Raw genomic sequence first — 17,783 nt, forward strand, 5'->3', positions numbered from 1 at the left:
GGTTGCAAACCCCTTCAGCTCTTCCAATCCTTGTCTTAACTTCTCTATTTGGTTCCCCATGCTCAGTCCGATATTTGGCTGTGTGCATCTGAATCTGTATTGGACAAGCTCTGGCAGAGTCTTTCAGGGAGCTACACCAGGCTCTTGCCAGGAAGCATTTCTTGGTATAAGCAACAGTGTCTGGGTTTGGTGTCTGTAGATAGGATGGTTACCTAGGTGGGGCAGTCTCTGGATGACATTTCCTTCAGTTTCTGCTCCACTCTTGTCACTACATTTTCTTTTGATGGGAGGAATTCTGGATAACCTTTAAGGTGTGTGGGTGGCCCAGTTCCCCAACTAGGGACCATGCTGATCCACTGGATATGGTCTCTATAGGCTCTCTTTCCCCTTTGTTGGGAATTTTGGCTAATGTCCTCCTTGTTGGGTCCTGGGAAACACTTGGGTCCCTGGCATCTGGGACTTTCTAGTGGTTATCTTCAGCTCCCCCTCCCCCACTGCTACACACCTCTATTCTTGACCCTCTGTACATCTTCTCTGTCTCCTTCTGTATTGGAACTGGCACCACCTTTTCTCTCCATCTCCTCTCTCTCCCTCTCAAATCCCTCATTTCCTCTACTTTCAGAGATTATTTTCTCCTCCTTTCTGAGTATGACTGTAGCATCATTTTATCTTTAGAGAAAAATTCATTCTTCATGTGCATCACTCCACATTTGGAAAGGCAAAATCATAATGTTTTCAAGACCTAGTTCTAGTGCCTGTTATATCCAGGTGTCCATATTTGTATATAGCCTAAGGTTTTTTGTGTCATAACTTTCCTACTGACTGAGTTGGGATAATCTCTTTTCAGCTAGGCCATAAATGCCAGTGTAGGGTGATGTGACTCCTCTAAAGGTGATGACTAGAAAATGAATTTTGCGTGTATTTTGGGTATAAGACTAATACCATGTACTCATGGTTTATAAGTGGGAAGAACTGAAAGAGCCCAAATGGAATAATCTCAGTATTCCTTTATTTTTAGTTATTTAGTTTGACCAGGTATAAAAGTATATTTTTAAAATGGAAGAGGTACCAGTTAGCAAAGACAGACTATTCTAAGAAAGCTAAAGAAAGAAAATTATATAAAGTGTGAAGGCCTTTTCATGATGTTATTATATTATTGAGTAAAATTTTATAACCTTCAAAATATTGTCATGTGATACAAGAATAGTGTGTCATAATTTACATATCAGTAAAATTTCATATTGTTTATATTTGTGAAAACCATTTTAAGTGAAAAATGTTTCTACATAATATTTCTCTAAAATGATTAAAATATTTTTGAGTTTCTTTTGATATTTTTTCCTCCAAAATTCTCTATTTATTACTAGTCCATTAATAGCAATACTTGTTTAATGATACTATACTTATAATTTTATGTGTCCTAACTATGAGGCAGAATTCTTAGTGATTTAAACATACCAGCTTATTACATTCTCCAAGCATACTTTTAAAGGACAATTTTCATTCATATTTTAAACTGAGGCACAGATATGTTGCTGCTTGCTCAAAGTTATATGATCATTAAGTAGATACATCAGAAAAAAATGCATACAGGTCAGTGGCAGAGATTATGTTCTATATAACTGCATCATGCTATCACTCAGAATGCTTGAATGGTTTCAATCATTTTTAAAATATCCAAAAGAACCACACAATGCAGGAAAAGTAGTAAATACAATGTTTGTTTTCAATTAACTTAATTCTTCAGTTTCTTAGGTTTGTTGAAAGGGATAAATAAGAATAAGCATTTATTTTTATTCTGTGTTGCTTTCCTAAAGGGGTGAAATAGGTGTAGATTGATCAACTTGTTTAAGTGACAAATAAGTGTCTATATATTTTTAGGGCATGTCTTTCAAAGAGGACTTTTATCTGTGAAGAGTTAAAGGATGAATACATTTATTTAGATCTACAATGTATTCCAGCTGTATGAATGAGTATTTCATTTCTCATCATGTTATATACAAAAGACAGTGATGCACCACTGTTCTCAGGCCATAAAACAGGAAGAATGAATCTATATTTGTTGATATCTAGTCATATGGAACATAGTGTTTAGTTGTTTTGTGTCTGACACTGAAATGACAGGATTAAAATTTAGTTTATTGTTGCAACAAAAGTTCATCCTAAATGAGAATATGTGATTGATTTTGAAGAGACATGAGTGGTTATTTTGAATATCTGAGTGATGGTGGAAACTAATAGACAATACACGGAAGGTTCCAGAAACTGCATTGCAAAAAATCCATAAGATTATGATAATCAAATGGTATTGGGAATGTTGCATTGGTAGTGAAATTATACAGATAATGTCATTTGAGTGACATGAATGATCTGTCATCAATTATTGTACAGCAACAATATATTTACTTTGCTTTATTTATTTATTTTTACAGGTGAAACACAATTTCAAAATGACGTACTTAGAGAATAACACTAAGGTGACTACATTTATATTTTTGGGATTGACTGATAACCCAGAGTTGCAAGTACCGCTGTTCATAATGTTCATTCTCATCTATCTCATCACACTGATTGGGAACTTAGGCATGATTGTGTTAATCTTGCTGGACTCCCACCTCCACACCCCCATGTATATTTTCCTCAGTCACCTTTCTCTGGCAGATTGTGTTTACTCCTCTGCTGTTACTCCAAAGGTGATAGCTGGGTTTCTCACAGGGGAAAAAAATATCTCCTATGGAGGATGTGTTGCTCAAATGTTCTTCTTTGTGGCTTTTGCCAGTGTTGATTGTTTCCTACTTGCTGTCATGGCTTTTGACAGGCATGCTGCAGTGTGCAAACCCTTACATTACACCACAACTATGACTACTAGTGTCTGTGTTTGCATGGTGATTGGCTGCTATGCCTGGGGTTTGTTTGAGTCTGCTATACATACTGGATTCACCTTCTCCCTCCCCTGCTGTGCTAATGTGGTTCATCACTTTTTCTGTGATATACCTCCAATTCTGGCACTTTCATGCTCTGATATCTATGTGAATGAGATTGTTCTCTTTATCTTAGCTTCATTCAATGTCTTCTTTGCTCTGATAGTTATCTTGACCTCCTATACATTCATATTTATTGCTATTCTGAGAATGCGTTCAACAGAAGGACGGAAGAAGGCCTTCTCTACTTGTGCATCGCACCTCACTGCTGTCACCATATTCTATGGAACTGTAATCTTCATGTACCTACAGCCCAGTTCTAGCCATTCCATGGACAATGACCAAATGGCATCTGTTTTCTATACCATAGTAATTCCGATGTTGAACCCAGTTGTTTATAGCTTAAGGAATAAAGAAGTTCATAATGCTTTCAAGAAAGTTGTTGAGAAAATGAATATTTTATTGAGCTCCTAATTTTTAAAGAATTGGATTATATATTTTTATTGAAAATAGCTGAGCCATGACTTTGAAAACATGTTGATAAAATATTAAACATTTCATGTAAGTATTATTTTGCTTTCTCCTATTTTTTGCTAAAGTATCACAACCTTTTCTTAATGACTTATTTATTTTACTTCATAGCAAAGATTCAACTGCCCCTTGATGGTAGTCATTTGGAACTTGCTAACAATGCAAAGTTATGAAGCTGAATTATTGCAAATCTGACAGTGTGTATGTAGCATCCTGCTTCCTTCCATCACTGTCAAGAAGGAACTTCAATGACCACCCTTAAACAGGCTTTCCTGCTGACATTTAGCCATCTCTTTATATGTTTTCCCTCATCTATTGTAGACATCGTCTCCTATAACCTACACTAGTGTCAAACTCACCATATTTCAAATATTGACCCTGAAATTCTGATCCTTTTACCTCTACCTATCTTAAGTATTGATTATAGGTGTAAGCCATCAAAAGCACAAAGATATGGCTTTATGTTCTATTCCCCCTGGCTTCATACAGGACACAGGGCTTTCTACATATTAGACATGTTCTCCACAAGTTGAGTTACATCCCTGTTACTGTCTCTTTAAATATAGAAAAGCCTGTCTGTACAGAGCCATTATGGGGAGTCATTCCACATGGTACAGCATGAATTTTTATCCTTGGGTAGAGTGCTAAGAGTGTACTTGACATTGGTCAAGGACAATCCCTGGCTTCGGGCAGGAATCTGCCTTTAGGACATAATAGGGAAGTAGGTTAAGGCAGGAATTTTTATCCTAGGGTGGAGAAGCTCAGTGAAGGTTAAGCTCATTGTTCCCCCAGGTCTAGGAATTCCTGAATTAAGCAGGTGACCCACCCAGCTGCTGGAGCAGTCTAGAAAAGGACCTCCAGGAGAAGCTAGACAACTTCCACTGGAACTCAACCTGGAGTCTGGGGGGAAGGGTTTGCCCAAACTGTTAAAAGGTCTGAGGGACATTAAAGTTTCTGCCTCGATCAGTAAAATATTGTCCTGGCCCTTCTTTCTTTTTGCCCCTTCCCCATCTATCCCTCAGCTTCTGTTCCAGCAACCCAGTTCATAATAGCTGCAGGCAGCTATGGAATACAACACTTGTCAATACATATAAAAGAAACAAAGAAAAGTCTTAAAGTAATGCAGACTATACTTCAAATGGCTCAACAAGGTTAACAGTACATTGAAAAGTAGCAAAGCTAGTCACTTTGTGTGCAAGGGCAATTTCCAGTGCCCTGATTTATCACTATTTTTTTTTCTTTTGGCTTTGATGTTCTTTGTTTTTGGCGACAGGGTCTTACTATGCAGCCTTGGTTGACCTGGAACTCATGATGTTGAGCAGTATGTACTGTTTTTCTCTACCTTATTCCATAGTGGGTGGGTCAGCTTATTGGCATACACAATCAAGAGAGTACTTCCAAAATCTGAAAGTAAAAGTAAAAGACTCCTTTGTGGGAAATATTAAAAAAGAAAAATCCTGCCATCTCTCCTGGTCCACCAAGCCTCAGCACCATGTCCCAGTGGGGTCCCCTCAGCACTGTTCTCACCACTGCTGAACTATTCTCTCCCAGCTAGCTCCCACAGCATCTCAGCTGTGTTCCCTCTTCACCATCAGCAGATCACATTCCAGTAACCAAGAAAAGCAAAACTCTTAAAGCTTAATTATTCAATCAGATTTATGTATCCGTAATATCACAATTTACAAGATGCCAATACAATAATTTAAGAGCCAATTGATAATGACAAAAGCTTTATCCCAATATTTCTAACCTTATAAAAACTTAGCTATTTTGGCTAGTAGATGTCACACAGGTCCATGTCAGAAGCCATCTCTGTCCTTTTCTTCATCTTCCTGTGACCTCCCCCTCCCCAATTCGAGCTCTGCCTCACTTTTCCTGTCTAATCACAGGCCTTCCACTTCCCTAATATTATTGAACACAAAAAAATCCTTCAACTCTTCTTCAAGTCAAAGCCTACTAATTTTCCTTCAAAAATATCACCTGTATGGGTTACTCCAAGTCTTATACCTTACTTATAATTTATATCTGAAGAAAAAGTGAGTGACCAACTCTTGGAATAAGGAGAAACAGAAAGTTTGTGTTTATAAGATGATATAGTCTGGCAATGTTAGAATAATTTGGTTAAAATAATTTTTCTTATTTTAGATAAAATGCTAAAATAAGAAAACAAATAGTGGTTCAAAACAACATACTTCTCAAACATCAGTATCTAGTGTAGCAATGTGAAATGAATTATTCTCTGTGTTGAGACATTCTCACTTTGGAAGAAAGGTTCTATTAAACCACAGACATATTTACACAAAGGAAATATACTTCACAGAACCCCATCTGTATTTTGTCTTGAAAGAGAAATTTCGTTTGTGTTTCCTTTATTGGAAGTACTATGAAGAAGCCCATGAAATTGGGAGATTGCTTTTAATATGATTCTGAGCATGAATAAGTGACACTTGCACACCAATGCTTTTTGCCTCTCTATTCTCAGAAGCCAGTCTCTAGACTCAGTCTATGTATCCTACAACAGAAGAATGTGTAAAGAAAGCATGGTAGTATGCACAGTAAATTTCTATGCAGCCCCAAATAAGAAATTATAACACTATACAGAGAACATGGCACTATAAATAATCAGGTTGAGAGAAATAAGGCAGTTTCAAAATGACAGATATCACATGCCTTCTTTTATATAGTATAAAAGCATGAATAAAAAAATGAGAGTGCTAGATTTACTTCATAGAAAGGGCATGTGGGGTGGAGGGCTAGATCAAGGGGACTAGAGAATGTAATAAAATTGAGCACAGCTATAGAAAAAATAATTCATGAATGAAATGATGATACTGGGCATACCATCATAGGAATACCTATTATGCCAAGTAAAATTTAAATCAACCAAAAAAATGTAGAAGAAAAATTGATAATGTATACGAGGAATTTTTTTACTTCAGCAATTATAATTAGTATCTATAAATTGTATACAATGCTGACTATAATTTTCCATTTCAGTTCATATCTTTACTTTAGCTTGGTCATATTTACTTTCACTATTATTCATTATTAGCTTCTTTACCCTTTATTCATATATAATGCCTCCCTTTACATTTTCATGTATGTTTACATCTAAATATCACATATGAGATACATGTTTTGATGAGAATTATTGCTTTCAGTTTCATGATAGATAGTTTTAAAATTTTGAAGTGATATGAATTACCTTTGCTTTAAAGTTGAATAATGTATATTTATCATCTATCATTATTTAACTATCATAGTATATTAACTTGTTGATAGATACTTTATCTAATTGTATTACTCAGATATTTTGAACATTTTATCAATAAACATGGCAATGGAAGTATCTTTACAGCAAACTGGCTTTGTTTTGGGTGTTAGTCTTTATAATCAAGAGTAGTTTGTGAAGATCATAAGGTAATTTCACTTTCAATGTCTTTTTTTAAAAAATTATCATTAATCTTTTTGACAGTCCAGTCATTATACCCCTTCTGATCTGCCTTCTGACAATTCCTTATATCACTCCTTCTCCCCATCTCCAAGAAGAAGTTCCCCAACCCAGACTAACCTCCACCCCACCCCACCAGACCTCCACACTCCCTGGTGCCTCAAATCTCTAGGATTAGGTACTTCTTCTCTCACTGAGGCTAGACCACGCAGTCCTCTGCTGTATGTGTATCAAGAGCTTCATACTACTGGTATATGTTACTTGGTTGGTGGCTCAGTGTCTGAGAGATATCAGGGGTCCAGGTTAGTTGAGACTGCTGGGTTTCTATATGGTCACCCTCCACATCAACTTCTTCCAGTATGTCCCTCATTCAAACATAGGGGTCCCAACTTCAGGCCATTGGTTGGGTGCAAGTATCTGCATCTTTCTCAGTCATCTGCTTGTTGGGCCTCTAGGAGGACAGCCATGCTAGGCTCCTATCTGCAAGCACACCATAGCATCAGCAATAGTGTCAGGCCTTGCAGCCTGCCTTGGACAGACACTCAACCTGCTTTACCTCTGTCTCATCCCCATTTTGCCTCTGTAGTTCTTTCAGACAGGAGCAATCCTGGGTCAGAGCTTCCTTTTTTTTTTTTTTTTTTTCACTTTTCCTTAATCTCTCTTTTTTTTTTTTTGTCTTTTTTTATTCGATATATTTTTTATTTACATTTCAAATGATTTTCCCTTTTCTAGCCCCCCACTCCCCGAAAGTCCCATAAGCCCCCTTTTCTCCCCCTGTCCTCCCACCCACCCCTTCCAACTTCCCCGTTCTGCACTGAGTCTTTCTAGAACAAGGGGCCACTTCTCCTTTCTTCTTGTACCTCATTTGCTGTATGGATTATGTTTGGGGTATTCCAGTTTTCTAGGTTAATATCCACTTATTAGTGAGTGCATACCATGAGTCACCTTTTGAGTCTGGGTTACCTCACTTAGTATGATGTTTTCTAGCTCCATCCATTTGCCTAAGAATTTCATGAATTCATTGTTTCTAATGGCTGAATAGTACTCCATTGTGTAGATATACCACATTTTTTGCATCCACTCTTCTGTTGAGGGATACCTGGGTTCTTTCCAGCATCTGGCAATTATAAATAGGGCTGCTATGAACATAGTAGAGCATGTATCCTTATTACATGGTGGGGAATCCTCTGGATATATACCCAGGACTGGTATAGCAGGATCTTCTGGAAGTGAGGTGCCCAGTTTTCGGAGGAACCGCCAGACTGATTTCCAGAGTGGTTGTACCAATTTGCAACCCCACCAGCAGTGGAGGAGTGTTCCTCTTTCTCCACATCCTCTCCAACACCTGCTGTCTCCTGAATTTTTAATCTTAGCCATTCTGACTGGTGTAAGGTGAAATCTCAGGGTTATTTTGATTTGCATTTCCCTAATGACTAATGAAGTTGAGCATTTTTTAAGATGCTTCTCTGCCATCTGAAGTTCTTCAGGTGAGAATTCCCTGTTTAACTCTGTACCCCATTTTTAATAGGGTTGTTTGGTTTTCTGGAGTCTAACTTCTTAAGTTCTTTATATATATTGGATATTAGCCCTCTATCTGATGTAGGATTGGTGAAGATCTTTTCCCAATTTGTTGGTTGCCGATTTGTCCTTTTGATGGTGTCCTTTGCCTTACAGAAACTCTGTAACCTTATGAGGTCCCATTTGTCGATTCTTGCTCTTAGAGCATACGCTATTAGTGTTCTGTTCAGAAACTTTCTCCCTGTACCGATGTCCTCAAGGGTCTTCCCCAGTTTCTTTTCTATTAGCTTCAGAGTGTCTGGCTTTATGTGGAGGTCCTTGATCCATTTGGATTTGAGCTTAGTACAAGGAGACAAGGATGGATCAATTCGCATTCTTCTGCATGCTGACCTCCAGTTGAACCAGCACCATTTGTTGAAAAGGCTATCTTTTCTCCATTGGATGTTTTCAGCCTCTTTGTCGAGGATCAAGTGGCCATAGGTGTGTGGGTTTATTTCTGGATCTTCAATCCTGTTCCATTGATCCTCCTGCCTGTCACTGTACCAATACCATGCAGTTTTTAACACTATTGCTCTGTAGTATTGCTTGAGGTCAGGGATACTGATTCCCCCAGATTTTCTTTTGTTGCTGAGTATAGTTTTAGCTATCCTGGGTTTTTTGTTGTTCCAGATGAATTTGATAATTGCTCTTTCTAACTCTGTGAAGAATTGAGTTGGGATTTTGATGGGTATTGCATTGAATCTGTATATTGCTTTTGGCAAAATGGCCATTTTAACTATATTGATTCTACCGATCCATGAGCATGAGAGGTTTTCCCATTTTTTGAGGTCTTCTTCCATTTCCTTCTTCAGAGTCTTGAAGTTCTTGTCATACAGATCTTTCACATGTTTGGTAAGAGTCACCCCAAGATACTTTATACTGTTTGTGGCTATTGTGAAGGGGGTCATTTCCCTAATTTCTTTCTCAGCCTGCTTATCCTTTGAGTATAGGAAGGCCACTGATTTGCTTGAGTTGATTTTATAACCTGTGGTTTTTTCTTTGAGTTTGTTTATGTAGTGGATTGCATTGATGGATTTCCGTATATTAAACCAACCCTGCATTCCCGGGATAAAGCCTACTTGATCATGGTGGATGATCGTTTTGATGTGTTCTTGGATTCGGTTGGCAAGAATTTTATTGAGTATTTTTGCATCGATGTTCATAAGGGAAATTGGTCTGAAGTTCTCTTTCTTTGTTGGATCTTTGTGTGGCTTTGGTATCAGCGTAATTGTGGCTTTGTAGAAGGAATTGGGTAGTGTTCCTTCTGTTTCTATTTTGTGGAATAGTTTGAAGAGTATTGGTGTTAACTCTTCTTTGAAGGTCTGATAGAATTCTGCATTGAAACCATCTGGTCCTGTGCTTTTTTGGTTGGAAGACTTTCTATGACTCCTTCTATTTCTTTAGGCGTTATGGGACTATTTAGATGATCTATTTGGTCCTGATTTAATTTTGGTATTTGGTATCTGTCAAGGAAATTGTCCATTTCCTCCAGATTCTCCAGTTGTGTTGAGTACAGGCTCTTGTAGTAGGATCTGATGATTTTTTGGATTTCCTCAGTTTCCGTTGTTATATCTCCCTTTTCATTTCTAAGTTTGTTAATTTGGATACTTTCTCTGTGCCCTTTGGTCAGTCTGGCTAAGGGTTTATCTATCTTGTTGATTTTCTCAAAGAACCAGCTCCTGGATTTGTTAATTCTTTGTATGGTTCGCTTTGTTTCTAATTGATTGATTTCAGCCCTGAGTTTAATGATTTCCTGCCTTCTACTCCTCCTGGGTGAATTGGCTTCTTTTTGTTCCAGGACTTTCAGGTGTGTCATTAAGCTGCTAGTGTATGCTCTCTCCATTTTCTTTTTGGAGGCACTCGGGGCTATGAGTTTACCTCTTAGCACTGCTTTCATTGTGTCCCAAAGATTTGGGTATGTTGTGCCTTGATTTTCATTAAATTCTAAAAAGTCTCTGATTTCTTTCTTTATTTCTTGTTTGGTCAAGGTGTCATTGAGTAGAGTATTATTCAGCCTCCATGTGTATGTGGGCTTTCTGTTGTTTTTGTTGCTATTGAAAATCACTCTTACACCATAGTGATCTGATAGGAGGCATGGGATTAGTTCGATCATCTTAAATTTGTTGAGGTCTGCCTTGTGTCCAATTATATGGTCGATTTTGGAGAAGGTATCATGAGGTGCTGAGAAAAAGGTATATTCTTTTGCTTTAGGGTGAAATGTTCTATAAATATCAGTCAAATCCAATTGGTCCAAAGCTTCAATTAGTTTTACTGTGTCTCTGTTTAGTTTCTGTTTTCCCGATCGGTCCATTGAGGAAAGGAAATGTCAGCCAAGACTACTATACCCAGCAAAACTCTCATTCACCATAGATGGAGAAACCAAGATATTCCATGACAAAACCAAATTTACACAATATCTTTCCACAAACCCAGCTCTACAAAGAATAATAGGAGGAAAACTCCAATACAAGGAGGGAAACTACACCCTGGAAAAAGCAAGATAGTTACCTTCCTTCATCAAACCCAAAAGAAGATAACCACTCAAATATAAAAAGAACATCAAAAATGACAGGAAGTAATAATCACTATTCCCTAATATCTTTTAACATCAATGGTCTCAATTCCCCAATAAAAAGACATAGACTAACAGACTGGATAAGGAAACAGGACCCTACAATTTGCTGTATACAGGAGACACACCTCAGTGTCAAAGATAAAAGCTACCTTAGAGTAAAAGGCTGGAAGACAATCTTACAAGCCAATGGTCACAGGAAACGAGCAGGAGTAGCCATTCTAATATCAGATAAAATTGACTTTCAACCTAAAGTCATCAAAAGAGACACAGAAGGACACTTCTTGCTGGTCAAAGGAAAAATCCACCAAGAAGAACTTTCAATTCTGAACATCTATGCGCCAAATGCAAAGGGTCAGAGCTTTTTAATGTGGGAAGGCAATTCCCTCCATTTACTTGATGCTCTGTCTTTCTACTGGAGCTGGACTCTACAAGTTCCCTCTCCTCACTGTTGAGCATTTTATTCAAGATTCCTCCCTCTGAATTCTGAGAGTCTCTGATTTCCCAGTTTCTTTACAGGTTCCAGGTCCCCCCAATTCTTTCCTCCTGAGGTTACATATTTCCATTCATTCTGCTGGTCACTCTTTTGTAATAAAACTTGAGATTAGGGATGGTGATTCCCCTATAAGTTCTTTTATTGTTAAGAATTGTTTTTGCTTACCGAGGTTTTTTATTTTGTTTTTTTCATATCACATTGAGAATTATTCTTTCCATGTCTTTGACAGATTGTGTTGGAATTTTGATGGGTATTGCACTGATTCTGTAGACAGCTTTTGGTAAGATGACCATTTTTCCAACTTTTATTCTAACAATCCATGAGCATTGGAGATCTCTCAATTTTCTGAGGCCTTCTTCAATTTCTTTCTCTTGAGACTTGAAGTTCTCATCATATAGATCGTCATTATGTTTGGTTAGAATTGCTCCAAGATATTTTAATGTCTTTTAATTAATTTCTATATTGAGTTATATAGTAGACACACTAATTTTCATTACCTTCAGCAATGTATAAAGATTCTTATTTTAAAATTGATTTTTTTTCTGAACTCAGCAACATACATTTAAAAGGTCATTAAAAGAAAAGATATTGAACTAAATAAAAGTTAAATCATTGTGTATGACTTGTCCTGGAGGGACATAAATTAATATATTTTCACCCAAGACAGAGAATCAGAAACAGACAAAGAACTCATTCCAACAAAATTTATCCTGGTGACGAAGTAAGTATATTGCAGGCTTTAATAGGAGCAGGATGATAGGTTACTTATAGTACAAAATCATGCGAGACTGAAAGGCAGCTGCATGACTGAAATTCTACAAATCTACAAAATCTGAATACAATACGAAGACACCCACAAATCTCTCTTCTGGTTATCTCTAGATATTTATATAGCTATGGTTAAGGACTCATGAATTTGTTAACTTTCTAAGCTTGGTTACTTGTAAACTCTCATACATTTTTAAATTTTGTTAACTTCCTAAATCTTTTTAACTTTCCTCCTCTCTCTAAATGGGAAATATTTTATTTGTATGGGATAGCTACACAATAAAACACAGACAGACATACAAGGAGACATAGACAGTCACAGACAGACAGATGGGTGGATGGACACACACACACACACACACACACACACATAAATGCATGACTGTTATTCCTCAACAAGCTGATGTGGGGAGGTCTCTAAATACAATGTAATTACTACTTCTTTAGGTGAATAGAATGAAGTCCCGTGGATGTCCTTTTGGGCACCTATTTCTCTGCAGATTTTGTGCTTGTATGAGTGTCTAGTATCAAACATGAATATGGATTACATCGTTTTTAGAAAAGAAACCTGTGTGCCTGGGGCCTTCTGGTGTTCGTTTCTTGAAATATATTCCTATTTTGTAACTTTTATTTCACACTTGCATATTAAAAGTCTTAAACAATATACAATTTAAACAAATACCCAGTTAAAACTGATAGTCAAGTTCACAATGGTGTGCTCCTTCCTACTAGAGTTGCTGACCACTTTACAAAGTACAGTGAGTCTTCTATTTTTCTCACAGTAGATCTGTGTGACAGGCTACAGACTATTCTGTAACTACCACATAATAATCACCATTTCCTTGTATTTGTTTGTCTATGGAGAATTTTGTTCAACAAGTCATTAAGACACAACACCTTCAAATGGATCTTTCCTTCTCTGAGAGAGACTTCCAATTAGATCCCAAGTGACACAGGGCCACCTTCTTTAAAAAACAAGGTAGGTTTCTAGCTTTTGGTTTTCTTTTGTTCAGGCTGCAGAAACAGAAGAATTTTTGTGTAAAGTTACAATGGTAACTATTTTCTTAAGGAATGATCAGATTTTAGCCTTCTGGCATCTAATGTCCTTCTGATAACATACTTTTTTTGCAAGGAATCTAAAACATAACTGTTTCCTCTACTTTCAAATGGAAGATGACATCATTCTCACTCTTTCTAATCTGTTTTTAAGAAAATGTTGAGAACATGGAGCATGCTCAGTAAGTGAATTTTGACATGATGAACCCACAAATAAAGGACTGAATGAAGTCTATCTATAACCAACTGTTTTTCAAGCTATTTAGCATGCATTTCTAAAGCAACATTCTTCCATAACTTTACATGAGCTTTTGTAGTCTCATGATCAAGTGTTCTGTGAATATGGAATTTGTAATTAGAAGTGAAATTTATATTGTGACATGGAAAACACACATTTACTATCTATCTATCAATCTATCATCTATTTAATCTACACACATGCACACACACACACACAAACACACACACACACACACACATGGATATAATCATAGAAAAAAATGAAACTACCATATACTCCTGCTTTTTTTTATATTTGAGATTTATCTTTATGCTCCTTTTGTCTTAAGTAAGGTAGTATTTGCAAACTTTATGCAGAGCAGTATAATATAATATCAGTTCTGTGTTAAAAACAATTAATAATACCAGTGTCATTAAACATAGTTTTTTTTTAAAAAAATGCTGGTTTAATCCATTATTTAATATCAGCATTCAGTTAATGAATTGTGTCTTTCAATTTATAAAATGCTATGTTTGAAAAGCCTGTAATAGTTTTATTTTTTATTCTCAAAGACTCATGTGAAAGAAATTCATGGGGAGTACAATACATATTCAAAAGTATAACAATACTATATTTCAGTTGTGTTTAAATGCCATTATGTTGCTTATTATTCTTGGTTATGTTTCAAAAAGAATAAGCATAATATAATTAAAAAATGTTTTTAGAGTCAATTTAAGAATTCTCTAATTCTTTAAGAAAGTATCTCATACTTTCTGTATTGTAAAAGCTTCTCACACTACCTGTACTTAATATAAAATATAAATTATAAGAATATATTCTTATGAAAATATCAACAAAAAGTATGAGAAGTCTTTTCTGTTTGGAATTTTTATGTGGAGTCTCGAATGAGGCATCATTAGAGATGTTTAAATTCTCAGTGGTACTGCTCTTAAAATACCTGTTTTGCAGAATTATGATTATATCTTTAGTAATTTCTTCATATAAATAACAAACTGCCTAGTAGCTGTGTGTGCTGTATGATAGACACAAGAACAGGAAGAAAAATCAAACAAGACTTTTCTGGGTTTTGGTTGCATATACTACAGATACTCAAGTATATGGACCTATCTTTCTCCAATAACTCTGGAACATCTCATAGCTTCATGTTTTTTAGAGGAAAATTCTTTTGAGAATTTAGAAGTTATTAAATAAAACATAATTAAGTAAAGTTATTAAGTAAAACACTGAATTCCAAGATGTGGTCTATATATAGTCTGATGCTCAGGCACATTTTGCAGCCTTGGATTAGTTTCCATGCATAGAGTTCTTGGATCATTTTGTATGTTCACTTATTTCTCTCTCTTCTCTCCATCTTTATCTTCCCAAGTCTCTATTGATTGTTTTTGTGATTCTGAGCAATGAATCCAGGGCAGACAAACTCCTTATTACCATGTGCTTCTCCTGTCCACTGTTTTCATTATTTTTATTTTTAGATAGCATCTTGCTGAGTTGCTTAAGTCAGACTTGATTTCACTCTGTCATCTAGGTGATTTCACAATATTCCTGTTTTTGCATCCTAGATAGAATGACACTCTCTTAAATGTTCAGCTCTATTCTAAGTATAAGGCACAGACAAATAACCTTATAATATCAAAATATATTCTTTATGTTCACATGGTCAAATTTAGAATTTATGGGGTATGAGTCTATAAAACTTAGGACAACAGTGCCTAGCACAAAGGACACTGATGCTAGTGTTATCCCTAGAATTATAAACAGACACATTGATAACCAGTTATGGATGGAAGGAGCGTATATAGGGCCTTACCCCTCAGTGTTTAGCTCTTGTTGATAGATTCAGAAAAAAAAAAAACAGTCATTGCCTTCAGTTTTGTACCCCTGGTTATCCCATTAGGTTGCAATGCATAGCTCTAATCCAATAGTCGATCATATGGCCCTCGATATAATGAATGTGTCACAAAAAAATTAAGTCATGAATCTGGGAAAGGAACAAATAGAGAGGAGGAACTGTTGGTCACTGTCAAAGAAGATACAAAATGGTAATAGGACAGAAGAACAGGAATGACTTATAAGCACATGTGAAATCGTCAGAGAAATAAATAGATAAAAACATTCAGTGTCTATTAATTTTCTCTTTATTTTAAAAAACTAAACTTTAATATTTACTCTTCATCCCCACTATATTTAAGCTCCCATATTTGCATATCACCTAAGATTTCATTTTCCCAACTTTGCCAGAGGCTAATATGACATCTCAGTTCTTTTCTACTCGACCCAAATGATAGTGGCTCTCCTAGAGTTAGTGACTGAGAATGCTTTGAGGGTACATGTTGAAGAGAGCCCTAACTGTGTATGCTTATGGATTTTATGTTGAATGAGAGAGAAAAGCTGAATTATGCTGGTATTAAATTCTTGTTTTCTAAGGCTTTATCATATATTCAACAGATATTTCCCATGAGTTTTGTACACTAAGGAGGCTATTTTTTTAGTCAGAGTATGTAACTAGTAAGGTAAGTGGTCAGACCTGAACTTCAAAAGGTTATGCTGTAGCACAAGATGGCAGCTCAAAATTTCTCCTTTTAATTCCTTCTGAAACAAAATTTTCTGCTTAGTATCCAGTATTTGTGACAGTTTTATTTTGCTTAATAGTTTTGAATTATAGTTAGAAGATTGCCTACATAAACTGCTTGAGTTATATGACTCAAATATTTTTCTTTTTTATTTCACTTTTCCAATAACATGTATTTACATTATTTCTGTTCTTAAAAATATCATATATATTTAGTATGTCATTATTGCTGTTCATCCTTTATTAACTATACATTAAAAAGTATTCTGAGAAATTTAAACCTCAAACTCTTTACATTGTTTCTTTCCTGTTTTATCACGTATTTACTTGTGGGGTTGCTGAGGATTGAACCCAGTGCCTCATGTACTCTGGGAAAGACATACTTCAGCAAACTTTTCATGTCCTTTCTTAATTTTGACAGATAAAATACGATTTCAAAATGTATGTGGCCAACAGCAGTAGAATGAATGCATTTATACTCTTGGGACTAACTGACAACCCAGAGCTGGAAGTCCCACTATTCATCACATTCAGTATCATCTATCTCATCACGCTGATTGGGAACCTGGGCATGATTGTGTTGATCTGGTTCGATTCACGCCTTCACAGCCCCATGTACATTTTCCTCAGTCATCTCTCTCTGGCAGATTGTGTTTACTCCTCAGCTGTGACTCCAAAAGTGATAGCTGGGCTTCTCACAGGAGATAAAGTTATCTCCTATGGAGGATGTGTTGCTCAAATGTTTTTCTTTGTGACATTTGCCAGTGTTGACTGTTTCCTACTTGCTGTCATGGCTTTTGACAGGTATGCTGCAGTGTGCAAGCCCTTACATTACACCACAACTATGACTACCAGTGTCTGTGCTCGCATGGTGATTGGCTGTTATGTGTTCAGTTTAGCTGAATCTTCTATCTATATTGGGTTTATCTTTGATCTCTCCTTCTGCCATTCTAATGTGATTCATCACTTTTTTTGTGATATACCTCCAATCCTAAATCTTTCCTGCTCCGATATATATACAAATGAGATTGTGCTCTTTATCATAACATCCTTCAATGTCTTCTTTTCTCTGGTAGTTATCTTGACCTCCTATACATTTATATTCATTGCTATCCTGAGGATGCATTCAGCAGAAGGACGGAAGAAGGCCTTCTCTACTTGTGCATCCCACCTCAGTGCTGTCACCATATTCTATGGAACTATAATCTTCATGTACCTACAGCCCAGTTCCAGTCATTCGATGAACAATGACCAAATGGCATCTGTTTTCTATACCATAGTAATTCCGATGTTGAACCCTGTTGTTTATAGCTTAAGGAATAAGGAGGTTCATAATGCTATGAAGAAAGCCATTGAGAAGTTGAAGACTGCTCAACACCAAGTTCTAATTAGAGACTTATACAGTTTATGTAGTTAATCATTCATCTATTGTGTAGCAGAAATTTCCCACGTTTAGTGGTTCCAGGCAATGGTTTATGATTGTTCATACTTGTCTGGTCAGGGATGCTCCTGTCTGTTTGCATCAGGGCTCACTCATGGCGTTTTATAATTTACATGACTCCAGATTAGCAGAATGTTTCAAGATAGCCTCATTTTCTTTTTGTTATTAATACTGGCTATC

At 36.3% G+C, this 17,783-nt stretch overlaps 2 protein-coding genes across 2 annotated transcripts; both read left to right on the forward strand.

Moving 5' to 3' along the window:
* Window positions 1–2,450: 2,450 nt before the first annotated feature.
* LOC127678174 (olfactory receptor 5B12-like) lies at window positions 2,451–3,395 on the forward strand. Its single transcript, XM_052172936.1, has one exon. It carries the CDS (start codon window positions 2,451–2,453, stop codon window positions 3,393–3,395), a length of 945 nt encoding a protein of 314 aa, XP_052028896.1.
* Window positions 3,396–16,601: 13,206 nt separating this feature from the next.
* LOC127678183 (olfactory receptor 5B2-like) lies at window positions 16,602–17,579 on the forward strand. Its single transcript, XM_052172949.1, has one exon. The coding sequence runs from the start codon at window positions 16,602–16,604 to the stop codon at window positions 17,577–17,579; it is 978 nt and encodes a 325-aa protein (XP_052028909.1).
* The last annotated feature ends 204 nt before the right edge of the window (window positions 17,580–17,783 follow it).

This window comes from Apodemus sylvaticus, chromosome 1 (genome assembly GCF_947179515.1).
Source record: "Apodemus sylvaticus chromosome 1, mApoSyl1.1, whole genome shotgun sequence".
Classification (NCBI taxonomy): Eukaryota; Metazoa; Chordata; class Mammalia; order Rodentia; family Muridae; genus Apodemus; species Apodemus sylvaticus.

Coding starts and splice junctions, on each gene's coding strand:
- LOC127678174 (XM_052172936.1), top strand. CDS start 2,451: ATGACGTACTTAGAGAATAACACTAAGGTGACTACATTTATATTTTTG.
- LOC127678183 (XM_052172949.1), top strand. CDS start 16,602: ATGTATGTGGCCAACAGCAGTAGAATGAATGCATTTATACTCTTGGGA.